The sequence below is a fragment of the Pteropus alecto genome, unplaced genomic scaffold (assembly GCF_000325575.1).
Source record: "Pteropus alecto unplaced genomic scaffold, ASM32557v1 scaffold269, whole genome shotgun sequence".
Lineage (NCBI taxonomy): Eukaryota > Metazoa > Chordata > Mammalia > Chiroptera > Pteropodidae > Pteropus > Pteropus alecto.
Genome location: NW_006443566.1, coordinates 1,891,832 through 1,917,349, shown reverse-complemented (window position 1 = coordinate 1,917,349; position 25,518 = coordinate 1,891,832). Strand labels below are relative to the sequence as shown.

The following is a 25,518-nucleotide window of genomic DNA, read 5'->3' as shown; positions in this document are numbered from 1 at the left end:
CAATTTAAGGAAAAAAACAAGTCACCTGGGACATTTTAAATAACCTATTTAAAAAATAGTCCACATGACATAAAAAACTACAAAGCATTTATTTAACAAACATCTATTTTATACCTAGTATGAACCTGGCTCTGACAGGTACAGGTGGACCCCACATGGTTCTGGTAAACTTCAGACAAGTTATCAAGTGTAGATATTTACTGGCTTTGATGTATAATACCCATGACCAGCTAAGATGTGTGCTACCTCAGATGGCTTCAAAGCCACGAATATATTTTCCACCTTTGAGAAAATAAGATGAAATCAATTTTTTCTTTTTAAAAAAATGAGACTAACAATTTACATTTTTTAAAAAGTTAACAATGGGACATTTTACAAAAACATGCTGAACACATTAATACAGGGTGGGAAAAAGATAAGGAAAGCAAAGTGGAACGCAATAGCACAAATAAATAGTGGTGACAAGTTCAATGAGACAAGCAGGGTCTTTATACACAATTCCTGGGAGAACAGGACAGAAACAAGACAGAAGTTACACTTGCTAATAGTTCCATGCCTTATCACAGAAAAGAGATACGATGCCAACAAAATAACTGATAAAAACTATTTGGAAAATATTTGAAATATGTAAATGTGAAAAAATAACATGTGTAAAGGAGGATAGGCAAACCTAGTCACTGAATGTATAAAAACTAATGATGAAAAAAATTAGGAAACACTTCTGTTAGTTCACATGACTCATTTTCGACCACAATACTGCTCTTTTAAAAAGTAAAAGCCTACTTAGAATGGCAGTATTTAAATGATTTTTAAGCACGGTTTCACATGCTCCAGGATTATTGTCTCAGTGGACTCCAGGGTTCTTAGTTGCTGAACCAACTTGCTATCATCTGGGCATATTACAGACTAACTCTGTGCCCGATACCCGGTGGGCATGGGATAGATGCCCTCCCTCCTCTATGAACAAAATCCTGAACCTGGTCCCTGTGGGCAGCCCCCAAAATCTAGAGGCAGCTATGCTTCCCTGTGAGGCTGGAGTGGAGGGTAGGAGGCCCCACTAAAGTGGTCCCTGGCCCACTGATTTCCCGGTTGCTGGGCTGCTAGCCTAGGCCTTCTGACCCTGGTGTAGCATCAGATTCTGGACTGAGGATGGCTGCAGCACTTTGCTGCAGCTATTCCTTCAGAAGCTGGTCCCTCTGTCAAATGGGTTGGTCTTACCTAGGTGAACAATCTGAGCACAAAGGTAGCACGTGTCACTTAAAGAACCTCCCACTTCTCGAAGGGAAACCTCTCTTCCTCTAGATGGGCAGAGGCATTGACGCATCTCTTGAGTGACTCGTATTCACTATTGACATGTTTCTGTGAGGGGACCAGCCATCTATTGCTACAGATCTTGCTCTTAATGCCTTTTGTCCTACAAGCCTGTGATTTTACCTTTCAGCACGCCTTGGTATAGCTAATACACTACACTGTGTAAATAACCCTCTGACATAGGGTAACGATTAGGCTAATTTTGGAAAGGGGAAATATGAGGTCAAGAGAAGATTAAGACTAAGGTATAGAGGTTAGCATAAAGTAAAGATCAGTCAGAAAAGATAAAGCTGTTGGAAATATAATGGATAAATATCATTTTTCAGCCAAGTTCAATCTGAACAATAATTGTAAGTTGCATTGACATAGTTGTAACTAGAAAACACACAAATGCCTGGTTAGATCGCTAATATACTATCATGCCTGCTTTTCACAATGTCATAATAAATGAGTATAAATGATAAATAATATAGATTCAGTTGAAATCAAGCACCAAGTAGACTATTTCATGGGTAACTTGTTATTTTTTTTTTAAAAATACACTCACTTTAAAATGGGTCTGGAAAAGGAAGCATGATAATATATTGGCTATATAAATGATGCTAAATTTAGACATATGAACAAGGGAAGATGGGAAAACAATTCAAAGTACTCGGGGTACGGGTACCCACAGTGGTAACTAAGTAGATTCACCTGGAAAACCACCTGCTGACAAAGCAGATGGAAGCCCCTAGGTCATGAGTCACCTGAGCTTCGGCCCAGGTTCCACAAAGATTAACTCAGAATGGAAAAGGTCACTTTGGAAACCATCTCTGGCGCCATGCCAACTCGCTCTGCCATTTCTATGACTAGCAATGATCACAAATTGCTCTTAATGTGGTTGGCGGCCATTTTCTGGATCATCTTATGGATGGGACTTCAACAGACTTTGTTTCTGCAGGTCTGGTAAAGACCTTTATACATTCTGGGTAAGTCAGAGACCCCACCTAAGACAAACTGCCTCAGGGAATGGTGCTCGCTTTTTACAAGTCAGTTAAGTGCACAGTGGATGCTGATGTCAAAGAATGAGCCATCTTAGAAAATGTGGTGAAAATTCTAGTAGTATATATAGCTTTTGAATGTATGTAAGAAAATCAAGGGACTAGGAAAACCATTCAATGAAGGGTATTCTGAGGTGCGGTCTCCATGTGGACCACTGACAAATGCACACATAGAGAAGGAAAAGGTGAGCAAAGTAGGAGGGAGCAGAGGAATAAAACTGAAGGAAGAAGGGTGGGGTCTGCATGGAAGGAGAAGAAGAATGTGGAGGACAGGTGGGTGGGGACTGGTGGCAGGCCACCAGGGGCAGGGCGACCACTGCTGTGTGCACTGAGTTACCCTCAATGCAGAGAGCCTGGAACCTCACAGTGAATGTCATCTTTGAATAAAAGCCTTCCTATGACTGAACTTCTGAGAGAAGACAGCCTGTTTCACAAACTCCCATCTCTGACGCTCATCAGTTACTTAGTTAAATGAGACCACCTGCCTTCCTGTAAAATGGCAAGGATACACTGACTTCTCTGAATTTAAAGGCGAGAAGACACTTAGGAGTCCTATCTATCCAGCAGCAGCCCCCCTCCAGAAGAACGTGTGTCAACACACCTACCCACACGAGGATCTCCATGACGGAGTACACGCTCCCTCTATATAAAACACCTTCTCGTGTACCATCACCATGTAGGAGCCTCCTCGAGCCTACAGAGAGACCGACCCGCAGGGAGGGTCGTGTCAGAGTGGCAGGAAGCAATTCACCGTGGGCAAAGCCCAGGGAAAAGCGGGGGCAGAGGCCAGCCCTCCCTCCCGCCAAGATGTGGGCCTCACCGTACAAGTGCCTGGCGGCGACACTTGCATTCCCCACAGGTCACTAATCATGGTGGCGACACTTGCATTCCCCACAGGTCACTAGTCACCTCTGATGAATCCCCTAGCTCTGGGGAGAAAAGGCCTGAAGGGACAAGAGTGGAGTGAGCGCAGACCGTCCCTGAGTCAGGCCTGGGAAAGCACAGCGAACCTGCAGCCAAACCCCCAAAGAAGCTGCTCCCAGGCGACAGAGCGGCCAAGGCTTGTGGCACCTGAACAGGCTAACGAGACCACGGATGGCTTCGGGCCCCTCTCCGCAGCAACAGGGAGCAGTGCAGGCAGTGCTGCTGGGAGTGTGGACACCAGCCGGTGGTGTGGGGTCGAATGCCAACACCGCGACCTTCCGTTACTTGGCTTCTCTTTGCCTCTGATTCTTCATTTATATTGAAGGGAATGGCAACGATTTCTTTCTTTTTAAGTTTGTTGGGAGAGATTAATGAGATAATACATTTAAACTGTTTAGCAGAGTGTCTAACACATAATAAACCCTTGTTTTAAACTATTATTACTGTCATTAGCCCTATTAAAATAAATTCTCAGTGGACTATATAATTCCAAAACTCTTCCTCGCATCGTCCGAGGAAGGGGGTGAGGGCAGAGGAAAGAGAGAACTGAGTGTTTGTCTCAACACGATGATTATTTTAGATCTTATTGTCTCTTTCTAAGTCGTAATCTATAGGCCCTCACAATGACAGGAAACGGTGACACAGCTGACTGTCACAACAAAACTCTGCCTCTCAGTGTTGGCTGGTCTCTGAGGAAGAAGCGACGCCCATTTCCATAATGACAATGTAGAACAAACCAATATTTAGTTTACGAAAACAAAGCAGGAAGAGCAAGCTGCTATCCATCTTCTCTCAAATAAACCCAATAGGTAAGGCAGATGATTTCAGTATTTTCCTATTTTCTCTTTAATAAGGATATATTATATTTTTACCAAGTCAAACATCTCTGCTCATGTAGTCCATACATTGCCACCATCAACAATGGGAAACAATAACCCTAGTTTCTCACTTCCGTTCACATTTCTGTCACCACCCCTCACTTCATTTCTTCGGTGAATAGTTCCGGAGCCCTCTCTGCGCCTCAAACCCTCTACTCTGTGGAAGGTAAGCTCAGTCTAGGCTCTTTGCACCACGTCAGGAACTCAAAGTCCACAGTTGACCCTTGAACAACGTGGGGGTTGAGGTGCCAAGCCCCGCACTGTCAAAAAGCTGAGTGCAACGTGTGGCTCCCCAGTCATCACTGGTATCTATGGGAGATTGTTTCCAAGACCCCTGCGGATACCAAAATCCACAGTACCCAAGTGCCCTGTGTAAATGGGGGGAGGACAATGCATCCGGTTGGCCTCCGTGTTCCCAATTGCAGATCAGAAACAGTTTTCCGTCCACGGTTGGCTGAACCTGAAGATTCAAATCTGTGCTGTTCAAGGGTCAGCTGTAGTCATCTCTGAAACTAAGTGACCGCACTTGAAGACTCGGTCTTTTTTAGACTCACGTTCCATATTCTGACCATCTGGTTTCTCTAATCTGGGTATTTCCTAGCTTGCTAACTAATCCAATTCTCTAGCTAAAGAAGAAACTCAGTACTAACAATCCTCTTGGTGATGACACCGCCACCAATGCAAATGAAGTTCTGGGCCGTGCTGCTGAAATCTCCCCACTCGTTCTGGAAGTACTTCCTTATCACTGTTCTTGCCGAAGACTCGTGTTCAAAGGGTCCAATCGGCTTCCTGTTGGGGAAGACTGGTGACGATAAAGCGACATGAGTATGTACAGGAGAGAGGACCAGGACCCAGGCGCTTCTGGAAGGTCGCACTGCCTGTGAACAAGCACAAAGCAACTCAGAAGAAGGGTCTACGAAAAGGCCATGGGAAAAACAAGAGGTTTGAATCCTCACGTGTGTTCACGAGCACACCAGCTGAAACGATTCTCTGACTTTTTTCTGTGACGAGGTCAAAATAAAAACACCTAACAGTTAGGATACGAAGCAAGCAGCTAAAAGACAAATAATGCTTGTGAGAGTATGGTTTTATAAAGAGAAAGAGCTACATAGAAACAGATGTTAAACTTGAAGCATTCCTTTTTTGGAAAACCATTATAAGCAGGATATGATTTGAGAGGGGCTTAAAAAGCCTCTGAAAATTAACTGTTTACCATATCCAGTAGCACTACCTAGAATGGATGTTTACTGATCAAATATAAACCTCCCAGGATGAGGTCCTAGATCCTCGCCACATCAGAGACTCCTAGATTGCCGAGTCTCTAATTAGTTACGACTGCCGCTGATGACAAGAGATAATGACAACTTATTCTCATGGTTAACTAACAAAAATTTTTTACCAGAATTCCTGGGGCTAAACGGAGGAGAACCTATTATGGTGTGCCTTGCAGATTCAAAGCTCTGCTATGTTACTTTATTTTACAGTTTCCTCTGATTATAATATTTCAAAGGAAACCGTGAATGCCTGATAACAGTCTTTTACATAGTTTAATGGTAGCTAAGTATTATTCAATTATGGCTACTTGTATTCTGAGCAGCAGTTTCCTTCATGTATAGATAACAACTAGCTTTTCTCTTTTGTCTCCTCCTTCCCCCTGAGTGCATGTGTGCGTGTGTGTGCGTGTGTGTGTGTGTGTTGGCAAGCAAGCCCTGGAACAGTCAGTATGTGCATAAACAGTTAGTGCAAACTGATGAACTAAAGGAATACTTCTCATTATAATCTTTGAACACAGATGTAAATAGAAGCTTTCAGAAGCATCCTTTTCCTACTGCCATAGAGAACAGAGACACCACATATAAGATGAACTCGGTAAGTATCTGCTGTTGGTTAGATGGCAAAAATTAGAACATAATAAAAATCTAGCATTAAATCATTTGATGTATAGAATGCTGACTGTGTGCCACTGTACAAACATTCATGGTTTTCCAGCTATGAACCTACAATTGCTGTAACGACAGTGACATGACCTGTGAGGTCTTTTCCCTGTACCATATGAGGCACTTTCATGCAAAGCCTGCAGCCAGTTTCAGCATCACAGTCTGTTAACTGAGACTATTAGACTATTAGGAGCGGCGTACCATCTAGAAGAGCTCTCTGCAGAGTCAATGACTCGAGGAGGAAATGCCAAGTCTTTAGGGTCACTAAATGAATGGCCTGTGAAGGTAACATGTTTGGGGTGTGTGGTCAGCATCCCCTCCCGGCCTAGAAATCAACATAGTCTATAGCCCCTTTAGCCACCCTGGGCACAGCTCAGATACCCACATCTGGTCCTTCTCTCCTCTTGTCTAACTTCTCTTCCTCTATCTAGCCCCTCCTCCTGCCCCCACTGATTGGAGGAGGGGTGACATGCTAACCAAGGCCACAGCATCCACTGGCTGCCAAAATCTGTCGATTCTTTCTCTCAAAAATCTAAGAGACAAGGGCAGCAGTCATCAGGGGGTTCTGGGGTTAAACCATCAGGTGGAGGCAAGAGAACAAAAGTCACCGTGAGCCCAGGTCCCTAGGAAGAGTGACTGTCTGCAAAGGAAGGGGCTGGTCACAGCAGAGGGGGAGCTAAGTGCAGGGAGAGGCAACAACAACGTGGGACAGAGACCAAAGGGTCCCCCAGGGAACACCCCTAACCCAGAGAGACATCGACTGAGGGACCAGTCCTGACTCCAAGCGTTCACATCCCCACATCGAATGAGCTTGTGGGTCTTCGATTCCTACCCGTGGAGAATCCATGAGACCCCACCACCACGCCCTCACGACAACCTCCTCCTGCTCACTCGGGGGCGCTGTGTTCTGCACCCACAGAATCCATAGAGAAGGGACTAGTCGGCCCGCTGGGAATTTCTGTTATTGCGTCCTCCTTCCCTCCCTCCCTCCCTCCCTGTTCCCCAGAGTTAGCTTGAACAGACAAAACCATTAGCACTGCTACTGCAACTGCCTCTCACCGAGAGCCAACACCTCTCCTTTTCACAGTGGACCCCCCCACCCCACTGGCTTCACACAGGTCCTCTCACTGGCAAATCCTCCCCCTCCCATCCCACGTTAGCCCAATGATCTGAAACACTCAGGACTTATGCAACTGACTTGCCATACAAGTACTAGGTTTGACCTGATGAATTTATTTTTTAAGAAATGTTTGGGTGTTTGATAAATGCAAAATTCTTCACGGGAATTAGCAAAATCTGGGATAAATGAGAAAAGGTGTCAGCCTTCAGGAAGCTGACAATCCTGGGGACCAGGAGAAAGTTCTAGAAAAACAAATGGGAGAGTAATTTCAACTGGAGGACGCTTAAGAAGTCAAACAGGTAAGGTGGACTTCCCGTGAGTGATGGGGAGGAGAGGGCTCTGGGCGCTCCTGAGCAGGGCTTTGGGGGTTAGGGGGCACACGGTGGCCCTGCGTGGCCAGCAGCCTGCAATCGGGAGCGGGCACAGGAAAGGCGGGTAGGGCTGGGAAGAGGTGGACTGCACGGCCCACGAAAGAGCTGGCGGTTGAAAACACAGGCAATGGGGGTCCAGGGACACCCTGAGTAGGGAATCGCACAGTCAGGGTTCAGAGTCCATCCTCTGTGCTTTGAGTTACAGTCCTGAGGCGGACAGCACACATGGACAGTAGCTTTGGGAAACCATTGCTCCCTAATCAGCAGTCTGGATAAACTGCGTAAAAACGAGATTTGACTCTTGGTCCTGGCTCCACTGCTTGAGCAGAAGCGCCTTTTAGCAAGTTCAGTTGGTCTTTCACCCCTCCTCACATCAAAACTGCCCTTCTCATCCCATCTTGGGTGCTCGGTATTGCTTGATCTAATGACAGTGAAAGCTCAAAGCACAGCCTCTTCAGCAAGTTAGGAAACACGCATGCTGAACGTCTGGAAATCTGTATTCCTTTTTACTCCTCTAAGTTTTAGTGGATATAACCAGCTCTCATGTAAGAAACTCTGTCTAAGCCCTTGTTAATTATCAGAGGGAAAGAAGTCCCGGCCACTCTCACCGGCCCCAGATGGCGGGCAACACCACCTTCGGTTATGGAGCCCTTATCAACATGCACAGAGGCGGCCTGATGCACACGTGTCTAATTTAAGTACGACAGGATGCATTCCTTACGTAGCGCCCGGACAGGAAAGGGACACAGCTGGGCTCCAAGAGCCATTACACACCCGTGAGAGCCACTGGGAGGGCAGAGGACGAGGAAGTGAGAAAGGACAGAACAATCCGGCACAGAGCAGCCGTAAAAGGCGCTCGGAGGCTTGAGCGCCCCTTTCAAACTGGGCTGGGCCTCATGCGAGGAGTTTGGCCAGGCCTGGGGCTGCTGTAGAGCGGCAGCCACCAACCGGCCTGGCAGCCCAGGGTCTGTGGCCCAAGCCGGGCTTCTCTCCACTGCTTCCAGTGGCTTGTGCCAAGTTGCCAACTGTCTCTGGGCTTTACGTTCTTCGGCTATAAAACAGCAACATGGCCAACATGCTGACATCTCAGCCATTCCGCCGGAATCAAACAAATTGACCCTGTTCGGCCCCTGTGACCTTCCAAATGACTTGGATGACCATCTTCCCCAGTCACTCAGTGGGGCACTGAGGACCAGCTCATCCGTGGTATGGGGACATACTCCAGGGAAGACCTCAAACCCACCCGAGAAACTTCAGGAAAAGGGGGCCCTTTCGACGCTTCCCAGTCACCCCGACGGCTTGGAGTTGCACAGAGCCATCCTGAGCCTCACTTCCCCACCAGACCCGGAGGCCAGCCCAGCAGGGTCACTGTGGGGCGGGCCAGGCTGCAAGACCACCGCCGCACTCACCGACTGACTGAAGGCTGAGATCTAGCACAGTAACATACATCCACCCAGATGCAGAATTTATATAAGCCAAAGTATTGTTGGGTTTTGTTTTCCTTTCCCTTTTTCTTTAAAATGTTAAAGCTGTTAACTATTAGCACTTATTGTTTTCTCCCAAAGCATTTTTTTTTTGAGGAAAAATGAGGAAAAATAATCTTCCTCCTGCCCACCTTTCTGTTCACCTCCTGTTTTCAATTCTCTATTGGCTACTAAAGGAAAAAAAAAAACATCGTTTCAGTACAACCTAGGAAGTCTTGCAGCTGGTCTCTGAGGCCTTGGGCATGGGCATGCATTTTTACAAATACGTATGCATTTTCTCTTTCTACACTAAAAGACAACCTTCACTCCCAAAGCTACTATACACCTCCCAAGTTATCAGCCAGCCTCAGAAGCAGGAAGAGGCCAGGTCTGTCGACCTCTCTGTCATCTGATACAAAGTCATCCCCACGCTGCACAAAGCCACTTACCTGAGCGCTTTACTCATGGCAGAAATAGACTGCTGGGAGACTGAATCACGCCCGCCCACCTGGAGGCGGGGCTGGTGTGCCCTGTGGTCCTCAGACACCTGTCATCGCACAGGGGCTAGAAAGCCCTGAGCAGGCTGTGGAAGAGGTTGGGAGCCACACTGCCCACACGACATTCTGAGGGGGTGCTATTGGCTCCCACTCGGGGACCCGACTCTCATCCCCGATCCAGAGCTTTGAGACTGAGACCCCACACAGACCGCACGGCATGTCACGCGGACACCACAGGCACTTTCTGTACCTCGTTACAAGCAGCCTTCCGCTCCTCAGCAGTTGGTACAACGGTGAGAATGAACTGAATCCATAAACATATAGTGATCGCCCTGTGTGCCAGCACTGTAAGAAACTCTGCAGTGAACACAAAAGAAGGAGCAACTGAGGTACAGCTTCAGGCCCCTGAAATCCAAGGTGGAAAGTACAGAACTAGAAGCAACAGGAGGCAGGATAAAAGCACGCACAGGATGTGCAGTCATTACTAAGCTGTCCTAACTCTCAGCCAACTTGTCCATAAGCACCTTCTTCCAAGTTCACGGTGGGCGTTTCTGGGAAACATGGCTGATAAGAGACTTAAGCCCGAGACAGCCGTGGACCCAAGTGCGAGTTGTGAGGGGTAAGGTTAAAGAAAAACGGCTTTAAATCCTCTGCCATTCCATGCTCCCCTCTGAACCAGCCCCGTCAGTGGATATACCTCTTGCCCCTCGCCAGAGAAGAGGTTCTGACTTGGCAGCACAAGCCTGCTTCTATCACACTGCACGTGAAGGGGGCGATCGCCTTCGCTTTTACTCAGTAACCAAGGTATTAGATGCTCTGGATGGTAAGGACAAAAGGAACGAAACCCTTCCTACTCTTTGCCTGAAAACTGTCAACTGACATGGAAGATCCTTCCTGTGAAAAGGTGTCCTCTAACCATGAATGTCTCGTTCAGCCCCTTCAGACTTAATTCACTCCCTTTTTTGTTTGCTTGTTTGTTTCCTTTAAAGACAGGTCCTTTTCTTGCTGGTTACACACAGTTTGACAACACGCTGGATGCAAGCAGAGCCTTCCTTCCCCAGTCGGAGCCCAGTCCCAAAACAGCATTGAAGACAAACACAGTTTTATGAAGTGATGACAAAGGTTTCCTCGAGGTCATAACCGTCTGGATGAGAGTTGCAGGCTCCTCTCCCATGCTGGCTCTGTGGCAAGCTGCCGAAATTCCCTCTTTTTAACCCTCCTGTTCCCCCAGCCAACCCGCCCCGTTGTTGCTGTTGCGAACACCCACAGACGTGGCTTTACAGGGACAGGGACCCACATCAGGGCCAGGGTGCATGCCAGGGAAACGTGGGTTGGGAGCCAGTGGAATCACACAGATATACAAGAAAGGTGTCCTTCTTCCCAAACGAAGGGGAATACAGACCTCTTTCAACTCTGTAATAGACAAACTATTGAAAAATATTAATAAGAAAGCCTAATGTACTAGGAGTGTGTGCTTGACATACACTAGCTTTTGCGGAGTTTTTAATGATTCTTAGAAGAGGCAATATCAAGAGATATTATACAAAAGAACAAGGAAGCCGAGTACCGAAACGCAGTGCCTGGCATGACAGAATTCGTTCACTCACCACCATCTCCCGAAGGCCCTATAGCCGGGCCCTGTGCTCAGCGCTGCTGGAACACCCCACGCCTCGGTGGGTGCTGGGCACATAACAGCGCCCCTGTGCCTCGCCCCACCTCTCCCTCCCTAGCCCCAGCCAGCTTTGAGGCGTTGCACGATTTTACTTACATACCCCAAACCCCCAAATCCAGTGAGTTCCCGCTGGAGCTTACCCTGCCTCGGACGTCCTGGCAGCAGAGGCGCTCTGGGGCTCTCCGTGGGCTCTCAGTGCACGGCGGTCATTTTCAGAATTACTCACACGTCCTGTCCCCAGAGACGCTTTGCTGTGTGGGATGGCGTCACACCCATTCAGCAGGCCCGTTCTCGCTCTTGTCCTCGCTGGCTGGCGCCCCTCATGCTGATCCTCATGTGGTGCTGGGAGATCTCTCGATAGTTTGTATCCATGAGAAATCAGCAGGTCTTCTACGCTGTACATACTGCCCTGGCCGCATCAAAGCTTGGGCACGGGGACCGTCGTGGTGGCAGGGCCCACACTGAGGGACAAGAGAGTGTTGGTGAGGACTCGCCCTTTCTTCCCGCAACTGCGTCTCACATGGCCCCCTCCCTTCAGCCCCAACTAGACCCTGGTTACTAACACGGTGTGGCTAACAAAGTGAAGAGGTGGGGACTGTCGTGCCTCAAATTACTCTCTGTCTTATTCAAGCAGAGAGTGAGCATGCGGCAGGGGCTCTGCAAGATATGGTGGTAATTCTGGGGACCCCACCCGCTGACGGCTGCCTCTTGTAGAAGAGTCCAGGGTAGTGTTTAAGCAATAAAACGATTGACAGTTTCGCCATCCCCTTGTCCCAGTCATCTGAAAACAACAGGCATAAGGAGAGAGGGCAAAATAAATACAGACTCAGAAGCTGCAATTACTACCTCACGTTTCTAAAAAGAGAAACTACCATTGTCCAGCTTAATCTTATACTCCCCTGCTCTCATTTTATAGACATACCTTTTGCTCTAAAAAGGCAGAGTGAGATCTTTAACCAACACAAAGCCACGACACACTTCAGCATGATACGCTGTAGCAAGGGCAGCTATACCAGTGAGGCTCACTAGCTGCTGAAAATAGATCTTAAGTTTTTAGGCTCATACTGAGAAAACATGGCACACGGATCAAGCATACATGCCCGAACACTACACAATCCCAAACTTCTCCTTCCCATCTGAAACTTTTAAGAATCAAATTTCTCACCAATAAATCATGGGGAAACGTTTTGCATCTCTGGGCCAAGGGTGTCCACATGCAAATCCTGCCATGACACATTAATTCACCGGCAGCTACTTCCCTGAGTAAACTCTCCTAAGACCACTGTACCAACAAAAAAGAATAAAAATGGACAGGAACCTACGTGAGAGCACGTGTGTGAAAATAGGTGGGGCTGCCATGTTTATTTTTAAACGAGAGAATGCTCTTTCCTCGTCTTCCTATTGTTACAGAGAGAAAGGCAGTTTGGTCGGATGGGTCTGCTCCCCAGAGGTTGTGACACTGGCCTGGGCAAGAAGTACACCAAAGCCAGGCTTCTAAGAGCTCGGCCAGCTCTAGCCCCACTTCACTGGTGGACAGAAATAGTGTTGCCGCAGTCCCCTGGAACAATGGCCAGGAAATGCCTGCTGGCCCGTGTGCAGGTGGAAGGGAGGCGCACGTGCTTCCTGTCAGGGGGATTCTCACTGGGGCCCATTGACCGATTCTGCTGACTGCGCATGTCCTCACTCCAGCACACGCAGCAGGAAAGTCTCGGTCATCAGCATGGAGGGCTATCAAACTTCGGAAGGCTATAATTTTCTATTAGGTACCTACATTTCATGGGAGGTTGACGAGCTCTGGCAGTTACTGCACTAGTAGAAAAATCTCCATCGCAATTCTGACACTCCCTGACACTCCTGCTGTATGTGTTTTAGGGAAGTGTACAACTTGGGTCATTCACTTAGACAGAAATAGAAGAAGCAGAGAGCAAATATTTGTTTTTTGATTCAACTGAGCAAGTCACTGGGCTAGCGACTGCAGAGGAAAGAGATTCCATTACAAACACAGGGCTATGGGAACATGGAGGCAAGACTAGGAAGGCAGGGTCTTTGTTTAACAATTTGCCCCCAGCGCTAGTATATAGTATGCTCTCCATAGATAACTGTTTAGTGAATGCACAAAAATGAGGAAAAAAGGACATTTGAGCTAGGTTTTGAAGGATGATCACTAGATAAACCGCAGGTGCATATTTACGAAAGAGAGAATTGACATTTAAAATAGATTTGGGGTACAATTATCCCAGAAGTAAAGAAATGACATAACAACAATCCTGGTAGCCTAGACTGGGGTCCTTGGACTCATTGGCTCAATGTCACACATCCAGTCAGCACTATAAAGTTAGAGTCTGGGTCTTGTGACACCTGTTTTCTCTCTTTTACTACGTCAGGCTCTTTTAAAGCCAGTGCACCACACTCTATACACAGAGGGACAGGCCAGTGTCTACCACAGACCTGGCTGTGCTGCAGTCCACTGTCAGATGTAAGAAATGACCCTCACAAAACATGTATGTGGCTCATTTCCCTACTGGGGTTAGGTAAGTTGATCCCTTAAGAGCTATCACTTGACCTAGAGGTCTGAGGTCAAAAGCACACTGATTACTGTAAATTCCTAACTTTATCAGCTCACGGAGGCCAGAGCTTGTGTGCCAGCCTCAACACGCAGGACTTGAAGCCGGGCGGGAGAGGCAAGAAGGGGAGGGGAGGACGCACAGGCCCATAACCCAAACGAGTGCTCTCAGACACTGCTCGGCCCACGGAGGACATCGCTCCCTCAGGCTCACATCCTTCGCCTTCTTGATCCCAACTCAGAGTCGGCTCTGCCCTCCTCTCCGCACCCACGCTAAACGTCACCTGTCCCCTTAGATGGACTGATAACCCATCACGCGGTTTCTCTAATCCCCATCATATTCCGCTTACTTTCTTCAGGGTCCTCTCTACTTAAGGTGGAGTGGGCTGCCTCACTAACAGGTTGAGGCCACCAGGAGGGGACCCTGAGGGGATGGGGAGGAGCGAGGCATCTAATGCGTTACTGGACTAAACGCTGTGCCTTCTAAAGTTTCTTTCCAATCCTGAGATGCCAGCACTCCACGTCAACAGTATTTAATTAAACCACCCACCAACCAACTCAAAGTGTCGCTGGAAAGACAAATGCACACCAAAAATAATAAATATCTGTTATTATAACAGTCGATTTCGCAACTTGGCAGACATGTGTGCATTTCAAATAGCACAGTATCAGGTGTGATCCTTCTAACCCCAGCGCTGCTGCTGGTATCCAGCCCCAGCTGTGCTCCCTGGAGCACGTCGTTAGCCATACCAAACTTCAGTTCCCTGATCTGCAAAATGGCGATGCTGCCATCTTCCTGTCTCAGCAGACTGTTTGAGGGCCAAATAAGAATACGTAAAAGTGGAAAGCACCACGCAAATGTAAGATTGTGGATTTATTATGCTACACTGGCTCTAGTTTGTCACTTGCCTTATGGAAAGATTTCACGTTAGCTGTTAATTTTCACCATGTAGTTTAGACCATTTCTTAACTCCTTTGGTATCATTTGGGATGCCACTCTTGATTTCCAAAGTCATGCCCTCTTTATAGCATCCACATCTGTTGTCTTTTGTGAATGGATACTCCAATCTCCACTTAAGTCACTTAGAACAGTAAATGTTATTTTATATGGTCCAAAACATTAACGCATAATTCATGAGTACGAATAATGCACCAGGCACTGAAACCATAATAATGAATAAGACATGTTCTGCGCCTTTAAGAATCTTACTGTCTTGCTGTAGAGACAGCTGGAAAACAAGCAATGAAAATGTGGCATATACATGTATTAGTGACAGAAGCTAGCCACCTCTCCATAGTGTCATAGCACTATGACAGGGATAAGGACAGGCTGACATGGAAGGGACCCTTACCCAGTCTCAAGGGATCAGGAAGATCCCTTCCAAGCTTCTGGAAGATGGCTTCTAACCAAAACCCCTCTACCTCAGGGTAGACCTGCACACTAAGGTCACCTATAAGATGATTTTATAACCAGTTCATTTAAGAAATTTTTCCTTCACTACTTTTGTTTGTTGCCTTGTCTCAAATACTGATTGTGGGCATTTAGAAGTCAAGCCAGTGCAGGTGCCTAGATACAGTCTCAGGTAAGCAAGGGACTTCTAGCACTGGCTGAGTCAGGACACAACGATGAGAGAAAAACGAGCCCACTATAAACCTCGGGTTCATTCTATGAATGTCTAAATGCCATTAATGCAGAGGAAACACTTACTATAAGAACAAAGACGTTTACAGAACAATTCATCCATCGAGGCACCGCTGCCTCTGAAGGTGTGGAGTCCCTAGCTGGGAGGTTCTTAAGCACAGGTTGATTTGGAAACTTCTTTCTTTTTACAGCCACCACTGAAGGTGTGTACACACACATCAATCACAACTTTAAAGGCAAAATATTCACCCTCACATCCTGATATGTACTGATATGTACTGTAATCTTTTCTATTCTATTTCACTTTAAAATGCTAGTGACCACCCGATGAACTTCATGGCACTCTAGTAGGTCATAGCCTGCAGTTTGAAAAGCAATATTATAGAAATCATTCCTGTGCTGGTCAGTGTGCTGGACTAGATGACCTCTGAAATTTCAGCAAGTTCAAAGATCCTATCGATCTATGAGAAATTCCTTAGTATAACAAGTTCATTGCTCTGTTCTCAACAGAAAATACGACTGTGCTATCCTATCAAAACTGTTCTTTCCAAGAAAAGGCATAACTACTAAATGAAGCTATTTTCCTATTCTTAAGGGTAGAAAATGAAAAAGAAATAAATCTCAAGGGAAAGTACTGTATTCTGTTTCCTTCCTCACTCTACTATGACTTACGAGGGACTTGACAGCCGAGGCTTGGGCACACTGCATCACTGGCTGACAGATAAACCAGCACTGTGGAAACAAAGAGGGAAGGCACTGGTCCCTTGACATGAAATAGACCTGCGATGCTGCCACTTTCATTCTCTTTGGGTTGAGGAAGCCGGGACATAGCTTTCTGTTTCTTTTGATGTCACTACTGTGCTTTTCATGTTTTCCTACTATTCTCTGGCCCATATATTCCTAGAGTAAGTCCATCATCTCAAAAACAAAACCTATAAAAGCAGTTGAAAAACTCTACCACCACAATAAAAACCTAGTTGAAAGAACACGTTATCCTAATGGATCTTGTTCTCCAGGTGGCATGTGTCCAGCTGTTTCCCCTCACCGCGGGTGGACAGTGCTTGCAGACTTTCTCCCACACAAGCGTAGACAGGGTGGCAGGGCACAATAAGAAGAACGTGCATGCGCTTTGATGTCAGAATGACCTAGGTTTCCATCCTGGCTTCCACTGGGTCGGTGGCCCTTATGAAGTTACTTAACTTCCGAGCCTCAGTTTTCTCATGTGTAAAAACAGATGGATCTGCCACTTTATTCCAAGGTTATGTGGCTCCTAGGGGCGTTAGGATATTAGGATAGAAACTTCTACTAGACTTTGTGATATTGCTCAGTTTAACTAGAGAGAAATCAGAGCTAGGCCCAGCCTCCTGCTCAGAGAACTTCTCACCTGGTTGTACGACTTGGGTTGAGCAAAATAAGCCACTTGATTAAAACCAACTTCGTAGGTCAGTACACTTGACCCTGAATGAACAACACGGGTTTGAAGTGCGCAGGTCCGCTTACATGCTGATTATTTTTCAATAAATACTATAAATGTATGTTCTCTAACTTATGATTTTCTTAATAACATTTTCTTCTTCTCTAGCTTACTTTACTGTAAGAATCAGTACATAATACATACAACATACAAATTATGTCTTAATTGACAGTTTATGTTATTGATAAAGCTTCCAATCAACACTATTATATTAGTAGTTAAGTTTTTAGGAGTCAAAAGTTATACGTGGATTTTCAACTACATGGGGGGCTGGCACCCCTAACCTCTGCATTGTTCAAAGGTCAAGAAGAAAAACTAGATTTATAAAAAATCCTTGTATAGAAGATTTTGTGCTGAGCGTACAACACACACACAAAAAGCTAAATACAAATTTTTGTTATCTGTTATTAAAATGCTACTTCTCACCTCTTTAAGACTGGTTTAAATTAAATGAAATTCGTGAGACTCAAAAAGAAATGCTTTTTGCCTGTAGTCTCTAATTTAGGTGGTTTGAAGGGGATGGGGTACAGGAATAACAATGGTGAACAGCCAAGTTTTCCTGTACTAGGTTTCCTGATCGATTCATGAAATCGATAGGTTTATATTCTATTACTCCCCGCTTCCCTGCCCGAGGATGCTTATGATAGGCGGTGAAATGTAGAAAATACTCTCCAGTAGATGCATAACAAACTGATCAAGAATATCTTCCGGTTTGGGGTTAATTTATTCCCCCTTGCCCTAATAAAATTTCTCTATACAAAGCAGAAGGAAAAGCCTGCTCTATAAGCTCAAAATAGCAGCGCACATGAAAGATAATAACATCAACCATCCACTGAGAATCTGCAATGTGCCAGATATTCTGTTAGTTGCTCGGCATACTTTATTTCATTTTATGCTCACAGCACACTTTCTGATGTAGATATGAATGTCTCCATTTCACAGACAAGAAGACTAAGGCTGTCCAAGGTGACACAGCTTGTAAGGTTCAAATCAAGGTCAGCTAGCTTCAAAGTCTGTGCTACTATTTTAGGCTCACTCATCTCTATTTCCTTTTTTAATAGCAACAAAAATTTCCTAATTTACCAAATAATGCATAAACAAGAAAAGATAGAAGGCATGATAGCATTAAAATGAAAACTACGTATATTTAAAATGAAAAAAAAAATTCTCCTTTATTCTCTGAGATTAAGATGGCTCTTCTAAATGCTTCTTTCCTTATACATATCAAACACACATACACACAAACCTTGCACATGTGTATATGCGTATACACATGCCCACACACACAGGGTTGATGCCTCGCTTTATTGTAATGTCTTATGGCAATACCAGTATGAATTTATAAACACTCAGAAACATGATTCATTCACAAATATGCCTTGCAATCACTTTGTGACCTCCAGCAGACCTCTTTGATCCTTTCGGGTTTGGGGTTCTTCATCAGTAACAGGAAGCATCATAAAACCTATTGTGTGAAACTGAAAAGCAGAAACTGCAATCTACGAAAAATGAAAGAGGAGTGAGCAACTTTAGAAAAAAATCAATTCTAAAAAAAAAAAAAAATGTAGAAATAGCCACTCCTATCTGCAACATTAATAGAATTTGAACTTAATTTGAGCAGACAATGGGAAACCATGAAGGGTTTCCGCAAGCAAGGGAAAGGCTGCTCCACAGAGGCTCTGGCAGGAAAGTGGCAGACTAACGTGGTCAGAGCAAGGACAGACGTGGGGTCAAGTAGTTATAAGTCCCTTCTGCTGTAATATGCAGGGGTGGCAGCAGAGGGGATAAGTAAATAAAAGAAATAATAAGAATAATTTTCAAAGGAAGAAGTACAGTGGATTTTAGTCTTAGGGACTAAGACAATGGTCTTTTTTCATTAAGAGAAATACAGAAATCAGAAACTATTGGTTGGAGAAGATGACAGGTAATTTGACTTTGATTTAACCAACACAAGATTTTCTTTTCTCAAAATTACACAAAATTTTCTTTTCTCAAAATTATTTTCAAATGGATTTTCATCAAGTTAGTTGTCCCTTCCGAAGAACCTGAGACCACTTAAAGTAATCTTATTGTGGAGTAGGTTTCTAAGTTCTTAAAATATCAGCCATGCCGTTTATATTCACATGAAAGGGCTGATAAACTTAGAAAAGTGTCGTAAACAATCCATTAACATTTCAGCAAGGAGTTGAGGTGTCCACCACCCCGCCCCCTCCACTGTAGGATGAGTTTCTATTTCTCTGTGTTGCTCATATATGTCTGTTGTGTCGAACTGACCCTGAAACACTCCTCAACAGATAAGGAGCGAACCTCTCTGGGCTCCAGTCTTCTCCTAAAAAAGTGAGATAAGAAGATTGAACTAAAGGTTCTCGGGGTCCTTCTAGCTCTAGAATCTGCCCCTCTCTCCAGCATGTTCTCCCTTGTGATCGACAGCATGCATTTCTAACTCAGTGGTCACAGCAAAAAGCATATCGCTTGTGGCCATGACACAAAATAAAGCTAAATAGGTCATATGATGATAAAACCTCTGACCTTGGCCTCATTAGCACCCATACAGGCGCCAAGCAAAAGAGCAGAGCTAAATGGCCCCACACTGAGTGGAGGAGGAGGTGGGTACTGGGGAGAGGGAGGCCAGGGAGTACACCGTCCAGCAATTCTCCATCCCAGAAGTCCCAGAGTGCAGGTGTTGCACACTTATTCTAACTTAAATTGATCAAGACACTTGTTCTGCACTGAATGTGCAAGGCACTGAGCTCTGTGCTAGAGAACAGAAAAGCACAAAGGACCCGTCAGCACCCTTCCTCATGGATGTCACAGCCTAAGTGCTGTTCTTTCAATTCCGGGCATTTTCATCCTTAGAGGTTGAGGCTCACAAATGAGCGTTCTCTAACAGGTACCATTTCCTCCTCCTTTTCTATTTATAAAAATAAAAACTAACTTTTATTCTCTTATTTAAAGTTATAAGGCTCCCAAGAAAGTAAAATGAAAGAAAATATTAATAAGCTCATTAAATGAAGCAGACTTGTCTTCCTTTTTAAAATTTGTCTGGAACATGAATGAAAATTTAATAAGGGAAAAAGAAAAAAAAACATATAAAAATATGAAACAAATATTCACCCTCACCTATAATCAAAGATATGTAAATTAAACCAAAACGCCATTATTCACTTAGCAAATCAGCAAAGCTTTTAGAAAGCACTGTTTGTTGTTGGCTTGGGCATGACGAGCTACGAGGGTTCTCCTATTTGTGGGTGTATGAATGTGTGGGGGGTGTCTGCGCATAAATGGATATTTCCTTTCTTAAAGGTTATTAATATGTTATGAACTCTTTAAAAATATGAAACCTATGGACTAATTATCTCACTTCTTAGGATCCATCCTAATGAAGTAATCAGAGATACAAAGTTTTCTATCAGGATATTTAACCCAGTTTTAATTAAGATAATAAAAAATTAAACTACATGTCAATTTAAGGGATGGTTAAAAAAATTCTGTTGCATCTACATGGTAGACTATAACATTTCTAAAATTACATTTTCAGATACATAACGGCACAGGGAAATGCTCATGATACCATGTCAAATAATAAAGACAGGATACAAAACCCTAGAGTCAGTGTAATACCAATTTCGCTTATATGCATATGCACAAGGGGGTGAGGGGACACGGAAAGAAAACAAACCCAAATATTAGCAGTGGTATTGGATTCTGGGTTTCCTTTTTTTTAAGTACTTATTTATACTTTACTATATTTTATGAGGTTCTGTTATAAAATGTATTAGGTGTGACCATATGAAGTTGCCATTTTGCAGGTAAGAAATGGTCAAATGTTAGTACTTTCATATACTTTAATATTACTTCATCATCAGGAAAAAAACTTTCGAAAACAAGGAGTTGCTTAGGTAGGATTAGGAAGATGTATCTTTGAATATATATTACATATTTGAAAGTTTCAATGAGAATAAAAGAAACTGGAGAAAAGAATAAATGAATAGTAAATCAAATAAGGTTCTAAGGGTCTAGTATGTGGTGCACGTGTCTTATCTGCTACAGAGATTCTTAACCTATTTGCAGTAAGCCTAAAATTACATGTTCTGTTGATAAAATCTAACACAAGATTACAAATAGCATTCTAAAGGTCTCGATTAGACATTGCTACTCCTCTAGAAAACCTAAAACTTAGCTGTAGTCGCTGACATTCCATACTTAAGATGTAATTAGTCCCTCAAATTGTTGGCAGTTCACTGTAAATATTTCTGCAACTGATGATTTTTCTGTCTAATGTTACGATTAATATATAACAAATTACTTTCGTTAAACAAGAGGTAAATAGTCAAGATATAAAACAAACCAGAATGGAGTATGTTACTAACTGATACATGGACTTTTAATTCTTTCTACAGCTTTTTTTAATGGTAGAGCTATGTGTTTTATTATGAGCAATAGGATTGTCATCTCCCTTTTCAGTCTTAATAATTAAATAAAGAACTCAACAGTTCCAGTTGAAGTTCTGGGACAGTAAGTTCCCACACAATGTCATTACCATACCACATAGAGTGATAGTCAGCTCTGCCAGAGCCCTCGAGTTGTTAAAATCTCCTAAGACATAAAAACATATTTACTCTGTGAAGCAATAATTTTAGTGGAGTAACCATCACTGAGTTGTTTCTATAAGGTGACAGAAAAAAAAAAAGAGACAGAAAACTTGGGTCTAAGATCAAAAGGATCTTGGAATGCTAATGTGCTGGGTTGGGTTGGTGTTAAGGCACTGATCCAAAAAGAGAGAGAAAGAGAAGAAAATATTATGCACTTCATTTTTCTCATAAATCTTATCCCCTCTAACTTCTTTTTTTTTGTCTTTTCCCTCACGACTTGTGTGAATTCTCTCTCTCCCTCCCTTTCTTTCTCTACTGCTTTTCTTCTCTTTCACCTTTAAATTCTGTCACACAATTAAATTTTGGAGACGTCACCCCATTTTCATGAGGCCCTAAGTACCTCATTAACATTTTTGAAAGGTTAGCAATCATTAAGAAAAAGATTGAAATTAGATAAATTTTTTAAAATCTTCTTGAATTTAACTATTTGCAAAAATAAACTTATAATAGGCTAGAATTTAATTGCACTATCATCAAATATGTCAAACTCCATATGCAAAGATTCCTAAAATAGTCTGTTAAACTTATAACACAATAGTTTCATTTTTAAATATCTTTAGAATAAAAGAGCCAAGGTTTTGTAAAAAAAAAAAAAAAAATAGTTAGTTTAAAATTACTTCATATAACTCTTACTTTTTTTGCTTATTTTCTAAGTATAAAAGTCATAGAAAGTTATTCTAGAAGTAAACACTACAAAATTCGGTGTTTAAGCAAAAAGTAAAAGTTCCCAATATCCCTACTGAGAGATAACCAACAGTAACTACGATGTCTATTTCTCCAACTCTTCTTCCAATACATACAGTTGTGCGTTCTCTCCCCACCACCACCCCTTCCTCCTCCTTGAAAAGTATCTTGGTTTCTTCTCCTAAATTCTTTCATTTCCATACAGAAGAAACAAGCTTAATAGGTAAGCTATCAAGAGATAACCAATCAGCAGCAAACTACAAGGATATTTAGTGGTCTGATCGTTTTTGCCAGTTTGCAACTATATAGAAATACAAACTGTGCCCAACTATACTATCTATAGGAAGTTTTTGGAAACGATATTTAGTTAAAGAAAGTAAAGGTGATCATTTTAAACAAGAGGTCATAAATTCCAATCCAGATAACTAAGGTTTGAGTATTGGGGCAGTTTCTGGATTTTTAAATGACATTTAGTGTTTAAAGCAGATATCAAAGTACTGGAGACTGACCTCGCTCTCCCTGGGCTGCTGGCCTTGGCAAGAGAGTGTCCCTCAGCATTCCTTAAATCAGCAGACCCTTGAAACAAAGCACAATAGCAAGGTTTTAATGAGTGAGATAACCCTTCTCATTAAAAAGGTAAAAAAATTAAAAAAGCAACAAACCCTGCAGGATGGGCTCAGCAATAAGCCCAAAGGATTTCAGAGATATAGTCCTTGCTTATCAGAATAGAAACCACAACAGAACAATGGTTTTAATCCTATGCTCTGTGTTCTAAACTCTCTCCAGATTAATTGGCCTGGAGTTTCGCCAAGCTCATTAAAAAAGAAACTTCTGGACTCCTACAGCAAGGTTGGTGTTTGCTGTCTCCGCAAACCAGAGGGCTCTCCCAGCAAGGACAAGAACTTGGTGGAACCACAGACTCCTGGGCTTTCTTTACTAATAGTATTTCTCAAAAAAAAAAAAAAAATTTTTTTTTGAATTGCATTTTAAAAATTAAACTCCAAGGATGCTTGCTTTTCATACTTGCTTTTATTTTTAACTGAAAAATTGGTCCTTATTTATTCTCCTTGTGGTACCTCCCATGTCCAGTTACATTTTATAGCTACTGAACAATACACCACCCGCCCCTGTAATCTGTGACCACTCACATGGGTTATTAGATAACTCTGATTAGCTTGTCAAGGCCTCCAGAGCATGTGGACACAGGCATTTTAAGTTATGTTCCAAGGAGGTGGAAAGACAAATCCTTTTTTTTTTCCTGCATAAGCTTCCTCCACCAACCCAATCCCCCTAAATCTCTCAGGCCTGCCAAGGGCCTGACCTCCCAGTTTCTGCAGCAAAGGGTGAAGTTTGGCGGGAGAAAGGCCCAGCAGATTAAAGCCTCTGTTCAACAATTATTTTCTCATTCCAGCAGGAGTGAAACAGTTTGCTATATGCTGCCTGCCTCAGTAATCCTTAGGGACCTTCAGGAAGCTTGTTCAGGGGTGGCTAAGAATTACATACCTCCTATCAAGGTAAATATAAAGTCCAAAGCCATAAGATATCATGGAAAACCAAATGAATTTATCAAACTCCCAATCTGTGTTGGTGAAAACCAACACAAGTCTCATGCAATAAAATCTGAATGTGATTTCCAAAACGACTTTACAAACACCTGTGTCGTTAAATGGTCTTAATTTGGTCTTCTTAAATTCAAAAACTACCTGACCACAAGTCAGTTTTCCTGAAGTGTTCCCTGTACAGCCTGTGACCACGCAGTTTAGACTATTGAGTCTGCCTTTTTTATCAAGGAAATTTCTGGCTGCCCAGATCCCATGTCCCTCTCCCCTCTACTCCTCTCCGAAGAACACCCTCCTATCTTCCAACCCTCACCTCAGATCACTGGGATATCTGAAAATCTGAAAAGACAAAAGCCAGAGAAAGGAAGACATAGAGCTGAGGGAAAAACGTCTGAGTTGTGTGGTCCAAACTACTTCGCCCTCCTCCCCAAGACGGGCCAGGCAACCAGACTAGCAGAGGGAGCCGCCGGCGTGGAGGATTAAAGGGGGGGGCAGGGGGTGCAGCCAGTGGGAGAGTAAGTGACAGGGTGTGTGTGTTGGGGGTGACCTGTCTAAGCTAATTCCTCAAAGTCCTCTGCTCCTAGAGTGTGGCTGTGCAGGACTAGGGCATGACCAGGTTGCGCTGGCACAAAGTTCCCGTTTTCATTTTTTTCTTTAGTAGTGAAATCACAGCTTCTTTTTAACCCCGCAGAAGAATCCGAGGCTCCTGGCTGCTACCGCGAGTGACAGGCGGCAAGAGCGGCGCCTTCAGCTGTCGGTGCCGCGCCTCACTGCGGCCCCGGCATCTGGAAAGACGCTGGCATTCTGAGGTGACTAGCGGGAGATCTGGGCTGGGGGAGTGCAGGGTGCTCGCGGAGACCCGAGCGCCGCGACCCCGGGGGGCGGGGCGGGGGGGGCGGGCAGCTCCGGATCCCGTGAACCGGCGGACTGACGAGATTCACAGCACCCTCAGGCGGGGCTCTTTCCTTTCTCTCACCCCCCTCCCTTGCTTTTCTTTTTTGTTTGACCACCGGCAGCCGGGGGCCGAGCCACCCGGGCACTTGCTGGGAGCGGCGGCGATTAGCGCTCTAATCCCGGGTCCCGACCGGAGGAGCAGGGGGCGCCAGGCCCGGCGGGGACCTGCTCAGGGAGCGGGCGCCGCGGCTCCCAACGTCCCGCGGGCAGGTCCGGCCGCCGGGGCACCGTGGGAACCGGGGACCTCGCGGATCCTGGGCAGCGGCTCTCAGTTCCCGGGGTGGGGATGCCCGCCCAGCCGGGGCGCGCAGGCGAGGGAGGTAGGCGGCTTGACCCGACTGTGGCGGGAACGACGCCGAGAGGGGCGCAGCGACCCCCGCCCTCCGGGCCCTCCTCGCGCCGGGGGAAGACACGAACACCAACGCCAGCGCGGCCTTCGCGACCCGGGGTCCCGGCGCCTCGCTCCGGGGCCGGGCACCTGAGGGGTGGGGACTCGTCCTCTTGACGAAGCGGGCGTCCCCCACCCTCAGAGGCTACAGCGCTGGGCGCTGCCGGGGGCTCCGCGCGGGGTGCGGACGTCCCCCAAGCTTGGGGGAGGCTCGGACGCGAGCAACGTCCGGCTGGAGAAGTTGGGGGTAGAACGAAGGGGGCTGGGGAGAGGCCGTGGGAGCGGACCAAATGCACAGCGGGAGTCAGGAGTGGGGAGAGTCGCCGGGACTTACCTATCAGCTCCCTCATGCTGCCCGGCGCCACCGCCACCGCTCCGGCCGGCCGGGG

General features: G+C 45.0%; 1 protein-coding gene across 2 annotated transcripts in view; it reads right to left on the bottom strand.

Annotated features, from left to right (window-relative positions):
• Positions 1-25,518, bottom strand: part of JCAD (junctional cadherin 5 associated) — a 44,293-nt gene extending 18,775 nt beyond the window's left edge. Inside the window, exons 1-3 of one of the 2 annotated variants that reach the window (XM_015598747.2) lie at positions 25,464-25,518; positions 22,738-22,804; positions 11,354-11,674 (exon numbers count right to left, since the gene is read on the bottom strand). In XM_015598747.2, coding sequence (XP_015454233.1) covers positions 11,354-11,616 — 263 coding nt within the window. In that variant the 5' untranslated portion in view covers positions 11,617-11,674; positions 22,738-22,804; positions 25,464-25,518. The remainder of the gene's footprint in view (positions 1-11,353; positions 11,675-22,737; positions 22,805-25,463) is intronic. The other variant, XM_006924176.3, reaches the window with a different exon arrangement.